The sequence below is a fragment of the Hypanus sabinus genome, chromosome 12 (assembly GCF_030144855.1).
Source record: "Hypanus sabinus isolate sHypSab1 chromosome 12, sHypSab1.hap1, whole genome shotgun sequence".
NCBI classification, from domain to species: Eukaryota; Metazoa; Chordata; class Chondrichthyes; order Myliobatiformes; family Dasyatidae; genus Hypanus; species Hypanus sabinus.
Genome location: NC_082717.1, coordinates 871,132 through 892,980, shown reverse-complemented (window position 1 = coordinate 892,980; position 21,849 = coordinate 871,132). Strand labels below are relative to the sequence as shown.

General features: G+C 46.9%; 1 protein-coding gene across 2 annotated transcripts in view; it reads left to right on the top strand.

Annotated features, from left to right (window-relative positions):
* Positions 1-8,413: 8,413 nt before the first annotated feature.
* Positions 8,414-21,849, top strand: part of gpn1 (GPN-loop GTPase 1) — a 52,187-nt gene continuing 38,751 nt past the window's right edge. For both annotated transcript variants that reach the window (XM_059985401.1, XM_059985400.1), the window contains exons 1-5: positions 8,414-8,569; positions 9,906-9,999; positions 10,101-10,144; positions 14,374-14,436; positions 14,635-14,672. In XM_059985401.1, coding sequence (XP_059841384.1) covers positions 8,474-8,569; positions 9,906-9,999; positions 10,101-10,144; positions 14,374-14,436; positions 14,635-14,672 — 335 coding nt within the window. In that variant the 5' untranslated portion in view covers positions 8,414-8,473. The remainder of the gene's footprint in view (positions 8,570-9,905; positions 10,000-10,100; positions 10,145-14,373; positions 14,437-14,634; positions 14,673-21,849) is intronic.

Sequence of the window (21,849 nt, the reverse complement as noted above, 5' to 3'; positions counted from 1 at the left end):
AGACTTAGCCTCCACAGCTGCCTGTAGAAAAGAATTCTGATAAGGGTGCAGAGGTGAGCACAGCCCAGACCTCCCATGTCCTCCAACCAAACTCCAGGTGGCTTGATGAGTCGTCAGCTCCAAGTTTGGATTGCACAGTACTGTGAATGGGGCTGTGATTCTTCGAAGATCATGACCATGCAAGTGTATGACAGTGCATTTTCCAACATTGTGTTTCATTTGCCACTTTCTTGCCCATTCTCCTAATCTGTCTAAGTCCTTCTGCATCCTGCCAGTTTCCTCAACACTACTTGCCCCTCCACCAATCTTTGTATCATCTGCAAACTTGACAACAAAGACATCTATTCCGTCATCTAAATCATTTATATACAGCATAAAAAGAAGTTGTCCCAAAACCGACCCCTGCAGAACACCACTAGTCACTGGCAGCCAACCGGACAAGGATCCTTTTATTCCCACTCGCTGCCTCCTACCAATCAGCCAATGCTCTAACCATGTTAACAACTTTCCTGTAATACCTTGGGCTCTTAACTTGGTAAGCAGCCACTTGTGTGGCATCTTGACAAAGGCCTTCTGAAATTCCAAATATACAACATCCGCTGCATCCATTTTATCTGTCCTACTTGTAATCTCCTTAAAGAATTTCAACAGGTTTGTCAGGTAGGATTTTCCCTTCAGGAAAACATGCTGACTTTGTCCTATCTTGCCCTGTGTCACTAAATAGTCCATAACTTCATCCTTGACAATTGACTCCAACTTCTTCCCAACCACTGTGGTCAGGCTAACTGGTCTATAATTTCATTTCTGCTGTCTTCCTCCTTTCTTAAAGAGTGGAGTGATATTTGCAATTTTCAAGTCATCTGGCACCATGGCAGAATTCAATGATTTTTGAAAGGTCATTAATAATGCCTCCACAATCTCCACCACTACATCTTTCAGAGCCTCAGGGTGCAGCTCATCTGGTCCGGGTGACTTGTGTGCCTTAGGTCTTTCGGCTTTTTGAGCACCTTCTCCCTTGTAATAGTAACTGTACCCACTTCTCTTCCTACACACACTACAGCATCTGGCACACTGCTACTGTCTTCCACAGTGGAAGATACCGCAAAATACTCTTTTAGTTCATCTGCCATCTCCTTTCTTCCCTGTTTTTATTTCTCCTGCTGCATTTTCCAGTGGTCTATATCCACTCTCACCTCTCTTATTGTTTACATGCATGAAAAAGCTTTTACTATCCACTGTGATATTATTTGCCAGCTCGCTTTCACATTTCATCTTTTCCCTTCTAGTGATTCTTTTAGATGCTCTCTGTAGGTTTTTAAAAGCTTCCCAATAATTTTTGCTTTGTCGTATGCCCTGACTTTTTTTTTACATTAGCTTTGACTTCCCTTGTCAGCTACTGTTGTACTATTTTGCCATTTGATTATTTCTTTGTTCTTGAAATGCATCACCTTTGTCGTTTTTCCCAGAAACTCATGCCATTGCTGCTCCCTGCCAGCAACTCCTTCCAATTTATTTTGGCCAACTCCTCTCTCATACCACTGTAATTTTTATTTACTCCACTGAAATACTGTCACATCAGACTTTACCTTCTCCCTATCAGATTTCAAATTGAACTCAATCATATTATAATCACTGGTTCCTAAGAGTTCCTTTACTTAAGCTCCAGAATCGCCTCAGGTTCATCACATAACAATCCAGTATAGCTGATCCCCTAGTAGGCTCAACACAAACTGCTCCAAAAAGCCATCTCTTAGGTATTCAACAGACTCACTCTCCATTACCTACCTGATTTTCCCAGTCAACCTCCCATGACTATCATAACATCCTTAATCAATTTTTAGAATATACTAGCAGAGTTGGTAAATGTTTTGGGCAGATAATTAGGGAATATATGTGAGAGTATGGTCTTGGGTATTTGAGGATTAGCCTACTGTGGCCTGGCCTGGAGTTGCACTGTGGAAATTTCTGGATGTGGAATAGATTTGATGTATCTGAGGGATAGAAAGGGTATTATGAGTGAGAGGGTGTCTGGTCATTTCCAACAGCAGTATTTTTCCTTTGCCTCTCTTTGCAGATGCTTCAAAAGACCAAGTTAACAAGCGGGTGAGCTCTGGGATACTTCTCCCCTTGTTTGATGTGGAGCTGGGGAAAAGGTTGCCAATGGGTTGTCTGTCTATACAGCAGAATTTTTGGCCATTATCATGAGGCTGCAGTAGTTTGAGCAAGTTCAGCCAAACAGAGTCGTGATCTGCTTGAACTCTGCCTCGGTACTGCTGTGGTTTGGAATTGAAGTGTTCAAGGAGACCTGATCTGTTGATGGAAGTGTACTATGACTTGGAGAGTGCGGGATTAGCAGAACAGTTCTATGTGGTCCCTGCACGTATAGGTGTATCAGGTAATGAAAGGGCAGATGTTACAGCAGAACAGGCACTTAATAAGTCAGAGGTAGATGTTATAGTCTTGTCCATACTGCACCAACCGCCACCACTGAGCTATAAACTATAAATAGTTAATATAGAAAAGTATGAAGCCGACTCTTGTATTAGGTTGGATCGGATTGGGAAATGGCAGAAACTGTGGGATAGGAGTGGATCAGGGAGCTGGTAATACAATTTGTTTCGGAGATGCTCCTTTTTGAGAAGGAATAGGAGGAAACAATAGAACAATACAGCACAGTACATGCCCTTTGGCCCACGATATTGTGCCGACCCTTAAACCCTGCCTCCCATAAAACTCTCCACCTTAAATTCCTGTCTAGTAGTCTCTTAAATTTTACAAGTGTATCTGCCACCACCACAGACTCAGGCAGTGCATTCCACGCACCAGCCACTCTCTGAGTGAAAAACCTTCCTCTAATATCCCCCTTGATCTTTCCACCCCTTACCTTAAAGCCATGTCCTCTTGTACTGAGCAGTGGTACCCTGGGGAAGAGGTGCTGGCTGCCCACTCTATCTATTCCTCCTAATATCTTGTATACCTTTATGATGTCTCCTCTCATCCTCCTTCTCTCCAGAGAGTAAAGCCCTAGCTCCCTTAATCTCTGATCATAATGCATACTCTCTAAATCAGGCAGCATCCTGGTAAATCTCCTCTGTACCCTTTCCAATGCATCCACATCCTTCCTATAGTGAGTCGACCAGAATTGAACACAGAACTCCAAGTGTGACCTAACCAGAGTTTAAAAGAGCTGCATCATTACCCCGTGACTCTTAAACTCTATCCCTCAACTTATGAATGTTAACACTCCATAAGCTTTCTTAACCACCCTATCTACCTGTGAGGCAACTTTCAGGGATCTATGGACATATACCCCCAGATCCCTCTGCTCCAACACACTTCCAAGTACCCTGCCATTTACTTTGTACTCTGCCTTGGAGTTTGTCCTTCCAAAGTGTACCACCTCACACTTTTCCGGGTTGAACTCCATCTGCTACTTGTCAGCCCACTTCTGCATCCTATCAATGTCTCTCTGCAATCTTTGACAATCCTCTACACTATCCACAACACCACCAACCTTTGTGTCATCCACAAACTTGACCCCCACATCCAGGTCGTTAATAAAAATCACAAAAAGTAGAGGTCCCAGAACCAATCCTTGTGGGACACCACTAATCACAACCCTCCAATCCGAATGTACTCCCTCTACCACGACCCTCTGCTTTCTGCAGGCAAGCCAATTCTGAATCCACCTGGCCAAACTTCCCTGGATCACATGCCTTCTGACTTTCTGAATAAGCCTACTGTGAGGAACATTGTCAAATCACATCCACTGCACTACCCTCATTTGTATGCCCGGTCACCTCGAAGAACTCTATCAGGCTTGTTAGACATGATCTGCCCTTCACAAAGCCATGCTGACTGTCCCTGATCAGACCACGATTCTCTAAATGTCCATAGATTCTGTCTCTAAGAATCTTTTCCAACAGCTTTCTCACCACAGACGTAAGGCTCACTGGTCTATAATTACCCGGACTATCCCTACTACCTTTTTTGAACAAGGGGTCAACATTTGCCTCCCTCCAATCCTCCGGTACCATTCCCGTGGACAACGAGGACATAAAGATCCTAGCCAGAGGCTCAGCAATCTCTTCCCTCGCCTCGTGGAGCAGCCTGGGGAATATTCCATCAGGCCCCGGGGACTTATCCATCCTAATGTATTTTAACAACTCCAACACCTCCTCTCCCTTAATATCAACATGCTCCAGAACATCAACCTCACTCATATTGTCCTCACCATCATCAAGTTCCCTCTCAGTGATGAATACCAAAGAGAAGTATTCATTGAGGACCTTGCTCACTTCCACAGCCTCCAGGCACATCTTCCCACTTTTATCTCTAATCGGTCCTACCTTCACTCCTGTCATCCTTTTGTTCTTCACTTAATTGAAGAATGCCTTGGGGTTTTCCTTTACCCTACTTGCCAAGGCCTTCTCATGCCCCCTTCTTGCTCTTCTCAGCCCCTTCTTAAGCTCCTTTCTTGCTACCCTATATTCCTCAATAGACCCATCTGATCCTTGCTTCCTAAACCTCATGTATGCTGCCTTCTTCCACCTGACTAGATTTTCCACCTCACTTGTCATCCATGGTTCCTTCACCCTACCATTCTTTATCTTTCTCACCAGGACAAATTTATCCCTAACATCCTGCAAGAGATCCCTAAACATCGACCACATGTCCATAGTACATTTCCCTGCAAAAACATCATCCCAGTTCACACACGCAAGTTCTAGCCTTATAACCTCATAATTTGCCCTTCCCCAATTAAAAATTTTCTTGCCCTCTCTGATTCTATCCTTTTCCATGATAATGTTAAAGGTCAGGGAGTGGTGATCACTGTCCCGCAGATGCTCAACCACTGAGAGATCTGTGACCTGACCCGGTTCATTACCTAATACTAGATCTAGTACGGCATTCTCCCTAGTCAGCCTGTCAACATACTGTGACTGGAATCCGTCCTGGACACCCTGTCTAAACCATTGGAACTAATCAGGTGCCAATCAATATTAGGGAAGTTAAAGTCACCCATGATAACACCCCTGTTATTTTTGCACCTTTCCAAAATCTGCCTCCCAATCTGCCTCGGTATCTCTGCTGCTACCAGGGGGCCTATAGAATACTCCCAATAAAGTAACTGCTCCCTTCCTCTTCCTGACTTCCACCCATACTGACTCAAAAGAGGATCCTGCTACATTACCCACCCTTTCTGTAGCTGTAACAGTATCCCTGACCAGTAATGCCACCCCTCCTCCCCTTTTCCCCCCTCTCTATCCCTTTTAAAGCACTGAAATCCAGGAATATTGAGAATCCATTCCTGCCCTGGTGCCAGCCAAGTCTCTGTAGTGGCCACTACATCATAATTCCATGTATGTATCCAAGCTCTCAGTTCATCACCTTTGTTCCTGATGCTTCTTGCATTGAAGTACACGCACTTTAGCCCTTCTACCTTACTACCTTTACACCCTTTATTCTGTTTCTCTTTCCTCAAAGCCTCTTTATATGTTAGATCTGGCTTTACTCCATGCATTATATTTGCAGTTCTCACATGACCTTTATCCTCCTCCACCTCACTATCTGCTCTAACACTCTGGTTCCCCTCCCCCTGCAAATCTAGTTTAAACCCCTGGAGCAGCACTGGCAAACCTCCCCACAAGGATGTTAGTCCCCCTACAGTTCAGGTGCAACCCGTCCCATTGGAACAGGTCCCACCTTCCCTGGAACCTTCCCAATTGTCCAGAAACATGAAGCCCTCCCTCCTGCACCAACTCCTTAGCCACGTATTTAGCTGCAATATCTTCCTATTTCTAGCCTCACTAGCATGCGGCATGGGTAGCAATCCTGAGATTGCAACCCTGGAGGTCCTGTTCTTCAACTTTGTACCTAACTCCCTAAATTCTCTTTGCAGAACCTCCTCTTTCTTCCTATCCACATCATTAGTCCCTACATGGACCACAACATCTGGTTGCTCACCCTCCCTCTTGAGAATACTGAGAAATCAATCTGAGATATCGTGGACCCTGGCACCAGAGAGGCAACAGACCATCCGGAATTTTCGATCTCTCCCACAGAACCTCCTATCTGTCCCCTAACTATCGAATCCCCTATCACTACTGCTCTCCTCTTTTCCCTCCTTCCCTTCTGAGCTGAGGGTCTAGTCTCGGTGCCAGAGACGCAACCACTGCAACTTGTCCCTGGTAGGTTGTCCCCACCAACAATATCCAAAACGGTATACTTATTGTTGATGGGAACGGCTACAGGGGTGCTCTACTCATTCTGTCTATTTCCCTTCCCTCTCCTGACAGTCAACCAACTACCTGTCTCCTGACTCTTCGGGGTGACTATCTGTTATTTCTCCTGGTGACTATCTGTTATAAACTCCTGTTTATTTCTGCCTCTGCATCCCGAATGATCCAAAGTTCATCCAGCTCCAACTCCAGTTCCCTAACTCAGTTTGTCAGGAGCTGCAACTGGATGCACCTTTTACAGGTGTAGTCATCAGGGATAATTGTGCTCACCCTGACTTCCCACATACTGCAAACGCAGCACTCAACTGCCCTAACTGCTGCCTCCATTACCTACTCCTAAGTTAATTCGATCAATTAAAGGAGCTTACCTGGCCTTACCTGCCTGGGAGCAAGCTCGTCCTCAGCCTCTGCTCACCGAAGCCTCTCGAGCCAAAGCCTTCCTACTCTGTCTCCCACTCTGTTAATCTGCTCGGTTTTTAAACTTTCCCAGTATATCACGGGCTGACTTTCACACGCTTGCGCAGTCGTGCCCCGTTCAAATTGCTGAAGAAATGACCAAGATATGGTCATACACGAGGAAATCTGCAGATGCTGGAAATTCAAACAACACACACAAAATGCTGGTGGAGCACAGCAGGCTAGGCAGCATCTATAGGAAGAAGCGCTGACGAAGGGTCTCAGCCCGGAACGTCGACAGCGCATCTCCCTATAGATGCTGCCTGGCCTGAAGATATGGTCATGTCTTGACCATATGTGAAGATATGTGTTTGGCGAGATTGAGGTCAACATGGGTTTGCACTTTGGCACTTGTTGGTAAACATGGAAACGGGTGGAGTGACTTTTGTAAGGTACCACAGTGATGCACCATCACACTGAGACGTAAGGCGAGATATCGGCTTTTATTGACTGGAAGAAGGAACCAGGAGTGAGTGTCTATCATACAATGTCTTGGAGACTGAGGCCGAGCGTCAGGCCGCAGATCTCCTTTATACAGGGGCCTGTGGGAGGAGCCACAGGAGCAGTCAGCAGGGGCGTGTCCCGACAGGCACATAGTTCACCACACACAGATAGTGGAACATGTGATCATGGTGTGCCTCAGATACTCATTAGAGTATAGGAAGCTGTTTTTGGGTAGATCTGGGGGGGGGGGGCCTAGGTTATAGGAAATTGTGGCAAGCATTTGGTCCATAATGACAGTTGAGGAAGCTTGTTAACTCAACAACCGTTCCATTTTTTTAAAACAAAATATACTTTATTCAAAAATAAAATTATATACAATAAACTAATGACTCTCAGTCCTTTACAAATGTTTCCATTACAGTCTTTACATTTCCACACTTCAGCCACCCAGGTGGCACTCTGTTACTTCATATTTACATACACTTGTTTAGGGGTATACACCCCGCCCCCTACCCCTCAACTCCCACGGGAGAAGGACCCTAGACTGTAGTCCTTCCCCACTGGGCCCTTGCGGTGGCTGCACCAAGTTTGAGTGCGTCCCTCAGCACGTACTCCTGCAGCCGAGAATGTGCCAGTCGGCAGCATTCCCCCACGGACATCTCCGTGTGCTGGTAGACCATCAAGTTTTGGGCCGACCAAAGAGCATCTTTCACCGAGTTGATGATCTGCCAGCAGCACCGGATGTTGGTCTCGGTGTGCGACCCCGGGAACAGCCCGTAGATCAGAGAGTCCTCTTTTATGCAGATGCTGGGGATGAGCCTCGACACTGTCCCTTCCATCCTCCTCCACACCTTCTCGGTGAACCCACAGTGTCCAAAGAGGTGGGTGACCGACTCCTCCTCACTGTAGTCCTTCCGTGGGCAGAGGGGTGTGGAGGTGACATTCCGGGCGTACAGGAGGGATCGGACTGGGAGGACCCCTCTCACCAGCCAGGGGAGGTCTTGGTGCCTGTTAGTGAGGCGTTTTGCCAGATGAACTTGTGATAAACACAAAACAGATCAGGCACCATGACCCTGAGAGTGAACCCAACCAGTCTCACACCCACGGGGGGGGGCTAAAAAATCTAACAATAAATGAAATGGAACATCCCACAAAAGCATTTTAACAGAACAATAAACAGCTGGTCATGAGAGGTGCAGGGGAGCGGGCCGTCGACCTCGCCCCGCTCTGCTCCGGTTTGGGAGGCAGAGCCGCTCCATTCCGGTAGGTGGCGCAATCCACCCCCGATCGGTGACCAGCTCCAGGACGTCATCATTCGGCGTCGGACGACAATGGCGGCGGCAGGAGAGCCCAGTGGCCCGAAGGCTGGCGCTGTCTGTCTGATCGTCCTCGGCATGGCGGGTTCTGGGAAAACCTGCTTCGTCCAGGTACCAGAGGAGGGACAGGGACTCGGGGAAAGCTGACGAGTTCGGGACTGCAGTGTCGAGACTCGGCTGGGGGAGTGGGTTCCCTCGGCCCGGCCAGAGGTGATGGCCGAGGTTGGGACGGGGACAGCGGCTTGGTGATTAGCGGCGGTCCGCTACCATCAGTGACTGGGATCTCCTGATGTGATGATCTGGGTGAAAATGCAGGTGGTTTTCAGGGCGATCTGCAGTCGTAGGTGCTGAGGAAGCATGTCAGGATACAGTTGCAAACACTGTTCGATTTCCTCTGCTGTCTGTAAGGGGTTTGTACATTCTCCCCGTGACCGTGTTAGTTTCCTCCGGGTGCTCCGCTTTCATTCCACAGTCCAAAGACGTACCAGTGGGTAGGTTAATTGGTTATTGTAAATTGTCCTGTGATTACATTAGGGTTCAACGCGGGGGTGAGGATGCTATTGCTGGACAGAGCAGATTGAAGGACTGGAAGGGTGTGTTTGCTGTGTCTCAATAAATAAACAAAGGGCAGATCGAGTTATACAGCACAGAAATAGACCCATTTTGATGAAGCACAGAGACAGGGTGAGCTGCAGAGGATGGAAGGGGTAGCGTGTGGATGATGGGGGTGGGGCTGGAGGAGGGAAAGGTGAGGTGTGAAGTACGGAGGGGATAGGCGCAGAGGATTGAGGGACTGGATTGAACATGATCTTGAAGGAAGTGGGTGGGATGGGCAAAATGGGGGTTGAGGCGGGGATTGGGGATCGAGGGAGTGATTTGGGATTGGGTATTGAGGTGGGGATTGGAGATTGAGGGAGTGATTAGGGATTTAGGGGGGATTGGGGATCGAGGGAGTGATTAGGGATCAAAAGGGGATTGGGGATCGAGGGAGTGATTAGGGATTGGGATTGGGGATCAAGGTGGGGATTGAGGGAGTGATTGGGGATTGAAGTGGGGATTAGGGATCGAGGGAGTGATTGGGGACCAAGGGAGTGATTAGGGATTGTGGGGGGATTGGGGATTGAGGGAGTGATTAGGAATATAGGAAGTGATTAGGGATTGGGGATTGAGGGAGTGATTAGTGATCGAAGGGGGATTGGGGATCGAGGGGGAATTGGGGATTGAGGGAGTGATTGGGGATCAAGGGGGGATTGGGCATTGAGGGAGTGATTGGGGATCGAGAGAGTGATTAGGGATTGGGGATTGAGGCGGGGATTAGGGATAGAAGGAGTGATTATGGATCGAGAGGATTGGGGGTCGAGGTGGGAGGGATTGAACACGGTGGTGGGTGATTGAACTGGGCAGGCATGAACAAACTCTGAACCTCTGATTTCTTTCTGGTCCTCAGAGACTGACTGGTCATCTACACACTAAAGGATCTCCTCCATATGTGATCAACCTGGACCCTGCAGTGCATGAGTTTCCTATCCCAGCTAATATTGGTGAGGGCTTGGGGCTGGAGGTACAGGGTGGGTGATGTTACAACAGGATGGTGAAAGTTCTGGCTGCTGGGAGCCACAATGTGATGCTACTTGTTTTTCAGATATTCGGGACACTGTGAACTACAGGGAGGTGATGAAGCAATATCCTTTGGTCGTGGAGACGGGTGGTGGAAGTGTGAGCAACAAACTGTAATAGTGTGTGTGCAAACCTAACACTATCACTCACAAGAAGAGGGGGAGGGAGGGACAGAAGGTGACTTGTAGTCCAGTTGGCCTGAACTTTTGTCAAAATCCTGCAATCCATTAAGAATGAGGTAACAAATTGTACGTTCTTGTGGAAAGTATTTGAAATGATAGATAAGAAGGAAGGAATATCTTTTTTCAAAGACAATTTTATACTGTGTAAGAGTCTTGGGTTTGCACACACATGGTGGGGGGAGTGATAGAAAATGTTTCCTCTGCAAGCCATGATAGCCTTCAATAGCCTGTCCACTACACCATCAATCTTGGTGTCATCCACAAATTTGCTGATCCAGTTAACCACATTATCATGTAGTTTGTTGATGGAGATGACACCGGACCGAACACTGATCCCTGCTTCACATCACCAGTCACAGCTCTCCAGAGAGGCCACCCTCTACTGTAATACCACTCTCTGGCTTCTCCCACAAAGCCAATGTCTAATCCAATTTACTACCTCATCCTGAATGCCAAGTGACTGAACCTTCTTGACCAGCCTCCCATGCAGGACTTTGTCAAGTGCCTTGCTAAAGTCCATGTAGACAACATCCACTGCCTTGCCTTCATCCATTTTCTCTAACTTAACATAGAACAGTACAGCACATTACAGCCCCTTCGGCCCACAATGTTGTGCCAACCCTCAAACCCTGCCTCCCATATAACCACTCACCTTAAATTCCTCCATATACCTGTCTAGTAGTCACTTAAACTTCACTAGTGTATCTGCCTCCACCACTGACTCAGGCAGTGCATTCCACGCACCAACCGCTCTCTGAGTGAAAAACCTTCCTCCAATATCCCCCTTGATCTTTCCACCCCTTACCTTAAAGCCATGTCCTCTTGTACTGAGCAGTGGTGCCCTGGGGAAGAGGCACTGGCTGTCCACTCTGTCTATTCCTCTTAATCTCTTGTACACCTCTATCAAGTCTCCTCTCATCCTCCTTCTCTCCAGAGAGTAAAGCCCTAGCTCCCTTAATCTCTGATCATAATCCATACTCCCTAAACCAGGCAACATCCTGGTAAACTTTTGTACCTCTGTACCCTTTCCAATGCTTCCACATCCTTCCTATACTGAGGCGACCAGAACTGGACACAGTACTCCAAGTGTGGCCTAACTAGAGTTTTATAGAGCTGCATCATTACATCGCGTCTCTTAAACTCTATCCCTCGACTTATGCAAGCTAACACCCCATAAGCTTTCTTAACTACCCTATCTACCTGTGAGGCAACTTTCAGGGATCTGTGGACATGTACCCCCAGATCTCTCTGCTTCTCCACACTACCAAGTATCCTGCCATTTACTTTGTACTCTGCCTTGGAGTTTGTCCTTCCAAAGTGTACCACCTCACACTTTTCTGGGTTGAACTCCATCTGCTACTTGTCAGCCCACTTCTGCATCCTATCAATGTCTCTCTGCAATCTTTGACAATCCTCTACACTATCCACAACAGCTCCAACCTTTGTGTCGTCTGCAAACTTGACCCCCCACATCCAGGTCGTTAATAAAAATCACGAAAAGTAGAGGTCCAAGAACCGATCCTTGTGGGACACCACTAGTCACAACCCTCCAATCTGAATGTACTCCCTCCACCATGACCCTCTGCCTTCTGCAGGCAAGCCAATTCTGAATTCACCTGGCCAAACTTCCCTGGATCCCATGCCTTCTGACTTTCTGAATAAGCCTACCGTGTGGAACCTTGTCAAATGCCTTACGAAAATCCATGTAGATCACATCCACTGCACTACCCTCATCTATATGCCTGGTCACCTCTTCAAAGAACTCTATCAGGCTTGTTAGGCACGATCTGCCCTTCACAAAGCCACGCTGACTGTCCTTGATCAGACCATGATTGTCTAAGTGCCCATAGATCCTATCTCTAAGAATCTTTTCCAACAGCTTTTCCACCACAGACGTAAGGCTCACTGGTCTATAATTACCTGGACTATCCCTACTACCTTTTTTGAACAAGGGGACAACGTTCGCCTCTATCCAATCCTCCGGTACCATTCCCGTGGACGACGAGGTCATAAAGATCCTAGCCAGAGGTAAAGCAATCTCTTCCCTTGCCTCGTGGAGCAGCTTGGGGAATATTCCGTAAGGCCCCGGGGACTTATCCGTCTTAATGTATTTTAACAACTCCAACACCTCCTCTCCCTTAATATCAACATGCTCCAGAACATCAACCTCACTCATATTGTCCTCACTGTCATCAAGTTCCCTCTCAGTGGTGAATACCGAAGAGAAGTATTCATTGAGGACCTTGCTCACTTCCACAGCCTCCAGGCACATCTTCCCACTTTTATCTCTAATCAGTCCTACCTTCATTCCTGTCATCCTTTTGTTCTTCACATAATTGAAGAATGCCTTGAGGTTTTCCTTTACCCTACTCGCCGAGACCTTCTCATGCCTCCTTCTTGCTCTTCTCAGCCCCTTTCTTGCTACCTTATATTCCTCAATTGACCCATCTGATCCTTGCTTCCTAAACCTCATGTATGCTGCCTTCTTCCACCTGACTAGATTTTCCACTTCACTTGTCACCCATGGTTCCTTCACCCTACCATTCTTTATCTTCCTCACCGGGACAAATTTACCCCTAACATCCTGCAAGATATCCCTAAACATCGACCACATGTCCGTAGTACATTTCCCTGCAAAAACATCATCCCAATTCACACCTGCAAGTTCTAGCCTTATAATTTGCCCTTCCCCAATTAAAAATTTTCCTGTCCTCTCTGATTCTATCCTTTTCCATGATAATGCTAAAGGTCAGGGAACGGTGATCACTGTACCCCAGATGCTCACCCACTGACAGATCTGTGACCTGACCCAGTTCGTTACCTAATACTAAATCTAGTATGGCATTCCCCCTAGATGGCCTGTCAACATACTGTGACAGGAATCCATCCTGGACACACTTAACAAACTCTGTCCCATCAAAACCCTTGGAACTAATCAAGTGTCAATTAATATTAGGGAAGTTAAAGTCACCCATGATAACAAACCTGTTATTTTTGCACCTTTCCAAAATCTGCCTCCCAATCTGCTCCTTGGTATCTCTGCCTCGACCAGGGGGCCTATAGAATACCCCCAGTAAAGTAACTGCTCCCTTCCTGTTCCTGACTTCCACCCATACTGACTCAAAAGAGGATCTTGCTACATTACCTACCTTTTCTGCAGCTGTAATAGTATCCCTGACCAGTAATGCCACCCCTCCTCCCCTTTTCCCCCCTCTCTATCCCTTTTAAAGCACTGAAATCCAGGAATATTGAGAATCCATTCCTGCCCTGGTGCCAGCCAAGTCTCTGTAATGGCCACTACATCATAATTCCATGTATGTATCCAAGCTCTCAGTTCATCACCTTTGTTCCTGATGCTTCTTGCATTGAAGTGCACTCATTTTAGCCCTTCTACCTTCCTACCTTTATACTTTTATACCTTCCTACCTTTATTCTGCTGCTCTTTCCTCAGAGCCTCTCTATATGTTAGATCTGGCTTTACTCCATGCACTTCTTTCACTGCTCTATCGCTCCGGGTACCATCCCCCTTGCAAATTAGTTTACTAACTTCCTGGAAAAACTATAAGATTGGTTTGACACGACCTACCGAGCACATGACGACAACCCTTAATCAGTCCATGTCCATTGAAATACTCATATATCCGGTCCCTTAGAATATTTTCCAATAACTTTCCCACAACTGATATCAGCACTCACCAGCCTCTGATTCCCTGGTTTACTCTCAGAGTCTTCTTAAACAGCAGAACAACATTGGCTATCTTTCAATCCTTCAGCACTTCACCTGTTGTGGAAGATGATTTAAATATCCCTGCGAGGGCACCATATATTTCTGCATTTGTCTCCCAACAGGGTCCAGACGAACACCTTGTGAGGCCCTGGGGATTTATCCACCCTGATGTGGTGACATGACAAGATGCAGGACCTTAAATACCAGTCTGAAACGTAGTCCTCATAGCCTAACTCTAAACTTGGCATGCTGGTGTATGTCCAGTGCATTCTGAATGAGTTCTTGGGAAGAGCCTGCACTCTGGGCCCTGCCTGGTTGTGTCCATTGCATGTCCCTTGGGCAGAGCTTGCACCTGCTGATTTCTTTCCCTAACCCAGTGGTTCAGATATGGACTTGGGCCCAATGGTGGTATTGTCACGTCTTTGAATTTGTTTGCGACACGGTTTGATCAGGTGAGCTTCTGTATTTCATTCCTGCCTTCGGGATTGGGAAGGAGGGATGGAAGGAGTGGGGAGGGGGACAGGGGATTAGAGGGAGGAATGGAGGGACGAAGAGAGTGGGGCAGAAAGAGGTGAGGTCTGCGTGGGCATATTGTCCGCCAGCAATGGGGGTGGGTTATTCACACTGTTTATTCCCTCCATCTTCTACAGGTTATGAAGTTCATTGAGAAGAGGCAGCAGGATTGTCGGTGAGTGGTTTCAATGTGCAAAGCCACTCTGGCTTTTACTGATGATGAGTGGGTGATCCCTGTCACAGCTTGAGGACCATGGTGTTGTTCAGCATAGAAGCAGGACCCTTTGGCCCAACCTGTCTGTGTTGACCTGAAATGAAAATGTAGTACAAATTTCCATAAAGTGGGGGCTAGATCTGCACACAATGCTTGTGTATGACCTGAGCGCCATTTTGTAGCCCTGTAGCATGCTGAGTACTGATGAAGGCAAATACACCAAGCACCACCTTCAGCACAGTTGCCACTGTCGGTGAACCATGTACCTGTACTCCCACTTCGACCATACACTTCACACTTGACTGAGTTAAGTTCTACCTGCCAGTCCTTTGCCACTTTCCCAGTTGATCTAGATCCTTTTGTAGCTGGAGGCCTTCCCCACTGTCCATAGCCTCAAGATTCAGGGGAGTAAATTTAGGATGGAGATGAGAAGGAACTGATTTTCCCAGTAGTGGTGAATCTGTGGAAATCTCTGCCCCATTATTGTGTACAGTTTTGGTCTCCAGGGTTAAGGAAGGACATCCTGGCTGTAGAGGAAGTGCAGCGTAGATTCACGAGGTTAATTCCTGGGATGTCTGGACTGTCTTATGCAGAGAGATTAGAGAGACTGGGCTTGTACACGCAGGAATTAAGGAGATTGAGAGGGGATCTGATTGAAACATATAAGATTATTAAGGGTTTGGACAAGATAGAGGCAGGAAATATGTTCCAGATGCTGGGAGAGTCCAATACCAGAGGGCATGGTTTGAGAATAAGGGGTTGGTCATTTAGGACAGAGTTAAGGAAAAACTTCTTCTCCCAGAGAGTTGTGGGGGTCTGGAATGCACTGCCTTGGAAGGTAGTGGAGGCCAATTCTCTGGTTGCTTTCAAGAAGGAGCTAGATAGGTATCTTATGGATAGGGGAATCAAGGGATATGGGGACAAGGCAGGAACCGGGTATTGATAGGAATTGATCAGCCATGATCTCAGAATGGCGGTGCAGGCTCGAAGGGCCAAATGGTCTACTGCACCTATTGTCTATTAAGCAGTGGGGTCTATCTCAGCAAATATATTTAAGAGAAAGTTGGATAGATTTTTGCATGGTAGGGGAATTAAGGTTTATGGGGAAAAGGTAGGTAGGTGGAGGTGAGTCCATGGCCAGATCAGCCATGATCTTACTGAGTGGTGGAGCAGGCTTGGCGGGCTGGATAGCCTACTCCTGCTCTTATTTCTTTTGTACTACCAGTTTAATGTTGTCGGTAAGCTTCCTAATCGAGCCCCTTACATTCTCATTGAAAACTTGAATATAGTTGACAAACAGCAAAGCCCCTGGCACTGCTCCCTGTGGCACACCACTGGTCACAGGGCAATCTGAGAAACAGCCCTCTTTCCACCAAGCCAATTATATATCTCATTGGTTAGTTCACCCTGCTAGAGGCCTATCTAAAGTCCATGTAGCCAACCTTGACTGTCCTACCCTTGGACTCACCTAAAAAAAAATTATGCTGTCTGTCCCTAATCAGACCTTGCCTGTCCAAATGCAGATCAGTCCTTTCTCAAAACCCCTGCAGAAACTTGCCCACCTCTGACACTAGGCTCACTGTACTGCAGTTCCGTGCTGCTCTTCAATAAAAGCACAGCATCAGCCATGACCAGTAACTCACCTGTGCTAACTAAAGTTCAAAATAAATTTTATTTTCCAAGTACACACATCATCATATACAACCCTGAGATCCGTTTTCCTGTGACATAGTCAGCAAATCTACCAAATAGTAACTATGACAGGATCAATGAAAGATCAACCAGAGTGCAGAAGACAACAAACTGTAAAAGCAAATATAAATAAATAGCAATAAATAACAAGAACATGAGATAAATTGTCCTTAAAGTGAGATCAGCTTGAGAGCATCTCAGTGGATGAACAAGTGAGTGTAGTTATCCGTTTATTCAAGAGACTGATGGTTGAAGGGTAGTAACTGTTCTTGAACCTGGTGGTGCGAGTCCTGAGGCTCCTGTACCTTCTACCTGATGGCAGCAGTGAGAAAAAAGCACGGCTGCTGGTAAGGTCTTTGATGATGGACACCGCTTTCCTATGACAGTGTTTCACATAGATGTGCTCAATGGTTGGGAGGGCTTTACTGGTGATGTACCAGGCTGAATCCACTAGCTTTTGTAGAATTTTCCTTTCAAAGGCATTGGTGTTTCCATACCAGGTCGTGATGCAGCCAGTCAATACACTCTACCACTACACATCTATAGAAGTTTGTCGAGGTTTTAGATGTCATGCAGAATCTCTGTAGACTCCTACTGTGATTTTTTTTTGCAGTTGCACTGGGTCCAGGACAGGTCCTCTGAAATAGTAACACCCATGAATTTAAAGTTTCTAACCTTCTCCACCTCTGATTCTCCAATGAGGACTAGCTTATTGACCTCTGGTTTCCCACTCCTGAAGTCTGCAATCAGTTTCTTATTCTTGCAGATATTGGTTTCCCACTCCTGAAGTCTGCAATCAGTTTCTTATTCTTGCAGATATTGAGTGAGAGGCTGTTGTTATGACACAGCATCTATAACATCAGCCATGCCCAGTCCCTCCCTTGTGGTTACCAGATTTACAAATATCTCAGCCAGCTCCCAACTCTCTCTTCCCTTGCTTCCCATGGTTCAACTGGTCACACTCAAGGCATTCTACACCAGCTCCTTCGTAATGTTGGTGTGGTCCCCTCCCCGAACGCTCCTGTCATGGTAAACACAGGCGAGGTGTTCATTTACAACCTCCTCCATCTCTTTCGGTTCCACACGTAAATCTCTATCTATCTTTAAGGGGACTTACAATCACTTGAGCTGCTGAACCGCCCTTTTACTCTGAATGTCCTTGTCGAATCTTTTGGATTCTCCTTGGTCTTATCTGCCAGGGATATTTCATGACCCCTTTTTGCCTTATAATTTCTGTCTTAAATGCATTTCTATATCCCTTATGCTCAAGGGATTTACTGAATTACCACTGACATGTGCCTTTTTACTGACCAGAACCTTAGTACAGGAATATGTGTCGCAGAAAAGTAATACAGATTAGTCGGACCCAGAGAGCATCTGCTTCAGAAATCTTTATTGTCACATGAAGAGCACAGGCTCTTAAAAGCGGAGCTTCGCAGCTCTGCCCAACAGAAGATGACACTCACATTTATATCCCAAACATATGTGACAAAAAGTACTAAAACCTGAAGGAGGAACTCCAGCAATTCTACTGAATAGGGAAGTAGCAAAAATATGTCCTTGAGCAGCTACACATTTTACTTAAGTGTTAGTTTTCAAAAAATGCATCAGGCCAGCTGGCTCACCACAGACATATGAAAATTCTCAGAACAAACAGTTGTTGTTGTTGTTCGTCCTCTGGAGTCGAAGACGACCACGACTTCTGTCAGGTGGAGGGTTTGTGACTGTGGGTCCGGAGGTGACTGGTGAGGCCAATCTGGGCCCTGAATGCTCACCCACATGTGGGACACATGAGTGTAAGTGGAGGTAGTTTGAGCCTTGTGCGCGGCGCGTTTCCTCTGAGCCTCTGCAGTGCGTCTGATTTCTGCTGCATACACTCCTTTAGTGGTTCTGCTCCACCAGGTTGGGCGATCCAGAGCAAACGATTCCCAGCTACTGGGATTGATGTTGAGGACTTTGAGGGACACTTTGAGGCAGTCTTTGAAACGTTTCTTCTGCCCTCCAACTGAGCATTTGCCCTGGCTCAGCTCTCCATACAGCAGCTGTTTTGGTAGTCGACTGTCAGACATCCTGACGACATGGTCAGCCCATCTGGCTTGGGCTTTCTGTAGGAGGGTGTAGACGCTGTGGGTGCTAGCCCACTCCAGTACCTCCGTGTCTGGGACTTTGTCCTGCCATAATACGTGGAGAAATCTGCGGAGGCAGCTCAAGTGGGAGTGGTTGAGCTGTTTAGCGTGTCTGCTGTAGACAGTCCAGGTCTCGCTGGCATAGAGGAGGGTGGTGAGAACCACTGCTCGGTAGACCTTCAGCTTGGTGGTAAGGCTGAGTCCTCTCCGCTCCCATACATTCTCACGGAGTCTCCCAAAGGCGGCACTGGCTTTGGCAATTCTGTTGCTGATCTCTGCATCTATGTTCACCGCTCGTGATAGAGTACTGCCCAAATAAGTAAAGCTGTCGACTGCCAGTAGCTTCTGCCCCTTTACTGTGATGTGTGGTTCCTGGCAGGGCTTTCCGGGTGCGGGCTGGTACATAAATTCGGTCTTTTCGGTGCTGATTGTAAAGTTGTCACAGGTTCATGAGAGCAGTCCATTTCTCGTTGCATCTTCTGCTCTGTGCTGGCATTGAGGGCACAATCATTAGTGAATAAGAGGTCTCTGATGATGGTCTCCTTTACCTTTGAAACAGCCTGTAGATGCCGGAGGTTGAATAGCCCACCACCAATCCTGTATCTGACGTGTATACCATCCTGACAATCGTGGAAGGCATCATTCAGCATAGCAGAGAAGACCATGCTAAAGAGTGTAGGGGCGAGAACGCATCCTTGCTTCACACCGTTCATCACTGGGAAGGCTTCTGACTCATCACCATCATCCAAAACTTTCACCATCATGCCATTGTGGAATTGCCGAACAATCGTGATGAACCTGCTAGGGCAGCTAAGCTTCTTCATTATCTTCCATAAGCCATCTCTGCTGACCGTATCAAATGCTTTGGTCAGATTGACGAAGATCATAAAGAGGCCACTGTGCTGCTCTTGACATTTTTCCTGGAGCTGCGTGCAGCAAATATCATGTCGACAGTTCCATGTTCTACACGGAAGCCACACTGCTTTCTGGGAGGAGACCTTGCTCAAGGTGTTGGAGAAGGCGATTAAGCAGGACGCGAGCCAAGATCTTCCCAGCTATGGACAGGAGAGAGATGCTTTGGTAATTGTCACAAGACTGGTGGTTGCCTTTCCTCTTGTAGATGTGGACAATGCTGGCACCTTTCAACTGTTGCGGGACCTTTCCTTCGTTCCACATAGACTGGAAGAGCTCAGTCAGCTTCTGCATCATGAATGGGCCTCCTGCTTTGTAGACTTCAGCAGGGATGGCATCTGATCCTGGTGCTTTGCTACAAGAAAGTTGCCTGATGGCTTTTCTGACTTCTTCTTCTGTGGGGAGGTTGTCAAGGTCCAGGTTGATCTCCACCCGAGGTAGGCGAGCAATGGCCTCATCATTGATTTCGGCAGGGCGGTTGAGGACCTGGTTGAAGTGTTCAGCCCGTCTCTCCAAAATCTGTTTATTCTCTGTCAGCAGCCGAGTCCCATCTGCACTGAGGAGGGGGGAGGAGCCAGAGGACTGAGGTCCATACATAGCCTTCAAAGCGTCGTAGAAACACTTGATGTCGTGACTGCGTAGCCCCAGATCTCATCGGCCTTATTGCTGAACCAGACATCCTGCATCTCACGGAGTTTCTTCTGCACTTTCCGTCTTGCACTGGTGAAGGCATCTATCTTTGCTTGTGATGTGGGATCGTTCTGGTGCGTTCCAAACAGTTGGTGTTTCTCTGACAACAGTGCCTGTATCTCCTCGTCATTCTCATCAAACCAGTCTTGATGTCTGCAGATTGCTGGTCCGAGGTGTTCGAGAGCAGTAGAGTAGACTGCATCTCTGAAAGCCGTCCACTGCTCTTCAATGTTGGTGTGGTCATCCTGGGGTGTGTCAAGCAGCCTGCTATCTAGGTCTTCACAAAATTCTTCTGCAGCTACGCTGCTGTTCAGCTTGGAGACATTGAGCCTCTTTGCAGTCTTCTGACCTTGGGGTCTTCTCACAGGCAGGATGCAAAGTTTAAACTTGGACATTATGAGTCGGTGATCCGTCCAGCAGTCAGCACCACACATGGCCTTTGTCACTCTCACGTCTTGCCAGTCCCTCTTTCTGGTGATGACATAGTCGATCAGATGCCAGTGTCTAGAGCGTGGATGCATCCAAGATGTCTTATTACAGGTAGGGAGGCGGAATAGGGTGTTGGTGATGACAAGGTCATGCGTAGTGCATGTCTTGAGGAGCAGCAGGCCATTGCTGTTACACTTGCCAATACCATGTCTTCCAAGAATCCCTTCCCAGGTCTGGTAATCTGTCCTCACTCTGGCGTTAAAGTCCCCGAGGATAATAAGCTTCTCTGACTGTGGGACTGCTGCTATGAGGGCATCAGGTTCTTCATTGAACTTATCTTTGATGACATCTGGATTGGTCATTGGGTTATTTTTATATATTAGTTGCGAGGCACATTTCAATCACACAGAGTACATTTGTTACAGATAAATGATTGTAGACTTTGAATCCACAAATTAAAACAGATCATTAGCCCCTCAATGCCTATTACAATATACAGCCTTATTATTTTCTTACACATTATGTGAAGTGAAATTTTCTGTTTTGTGGCAGCAGTACGATACAAAGCCACAAAATTACTCTAAATTACAAACAATGAGGTAGTCCATCCAGTCCCAATGTTAACTATTCCTCTCTGTTGATACTACTTGACCTGCTTGCTGAGTTCTTCCAGCTTTTTGTTTGTGTTACTTTGCACTTCCAGCATCTGCAAGAATCTCTGGAGTTTACAGTGAGGTGTTGTTCATGGGTTCCAGAATTTACAGTGAGGTGTTGTTCATGGGTTCCGGAGTTTACAGTGAGGTGTTCATGTGTTCCGGAGTTTACAGTGACATGTTGTTCATGGGTTCCGACAGTGACGTGTTGTTCATGAGTTCCGGAGTTTACAGTGAGGTGTTGTCCATGTGTTCCCGAGTTTACAGTGAGGTGTTCATGGATTCTGGACTTTACAGTGAGGTGTTCATGGGTTCCGGAGTTTACAGTGACGTGTTCAGGGGTTCCGGAGTTTACAGTGAGGTGTTCATGGGTTCCGGAGTTTACAGTGATGTGTTCAGGGGTTCCGGAGTTTACACTGAGGTGTTGTTCATGGGTTCCGGAGTTTACAGTGAGGTGTTCATGGGTTCCGGAGTTTACAGTGATGTGATGTTCATGTGCTCCGGAGTTTACAGTGAGGTGTTCATGTGTTCCCGAGTTTACAGTGAGGTGTTGTTCATGTGTTCCGGAGTTTACAGTGACGTGTTCATGGGTTCCGGAGTTTACAGTGAGGTGTTGTTCATGGGTTCCGGAGTTTA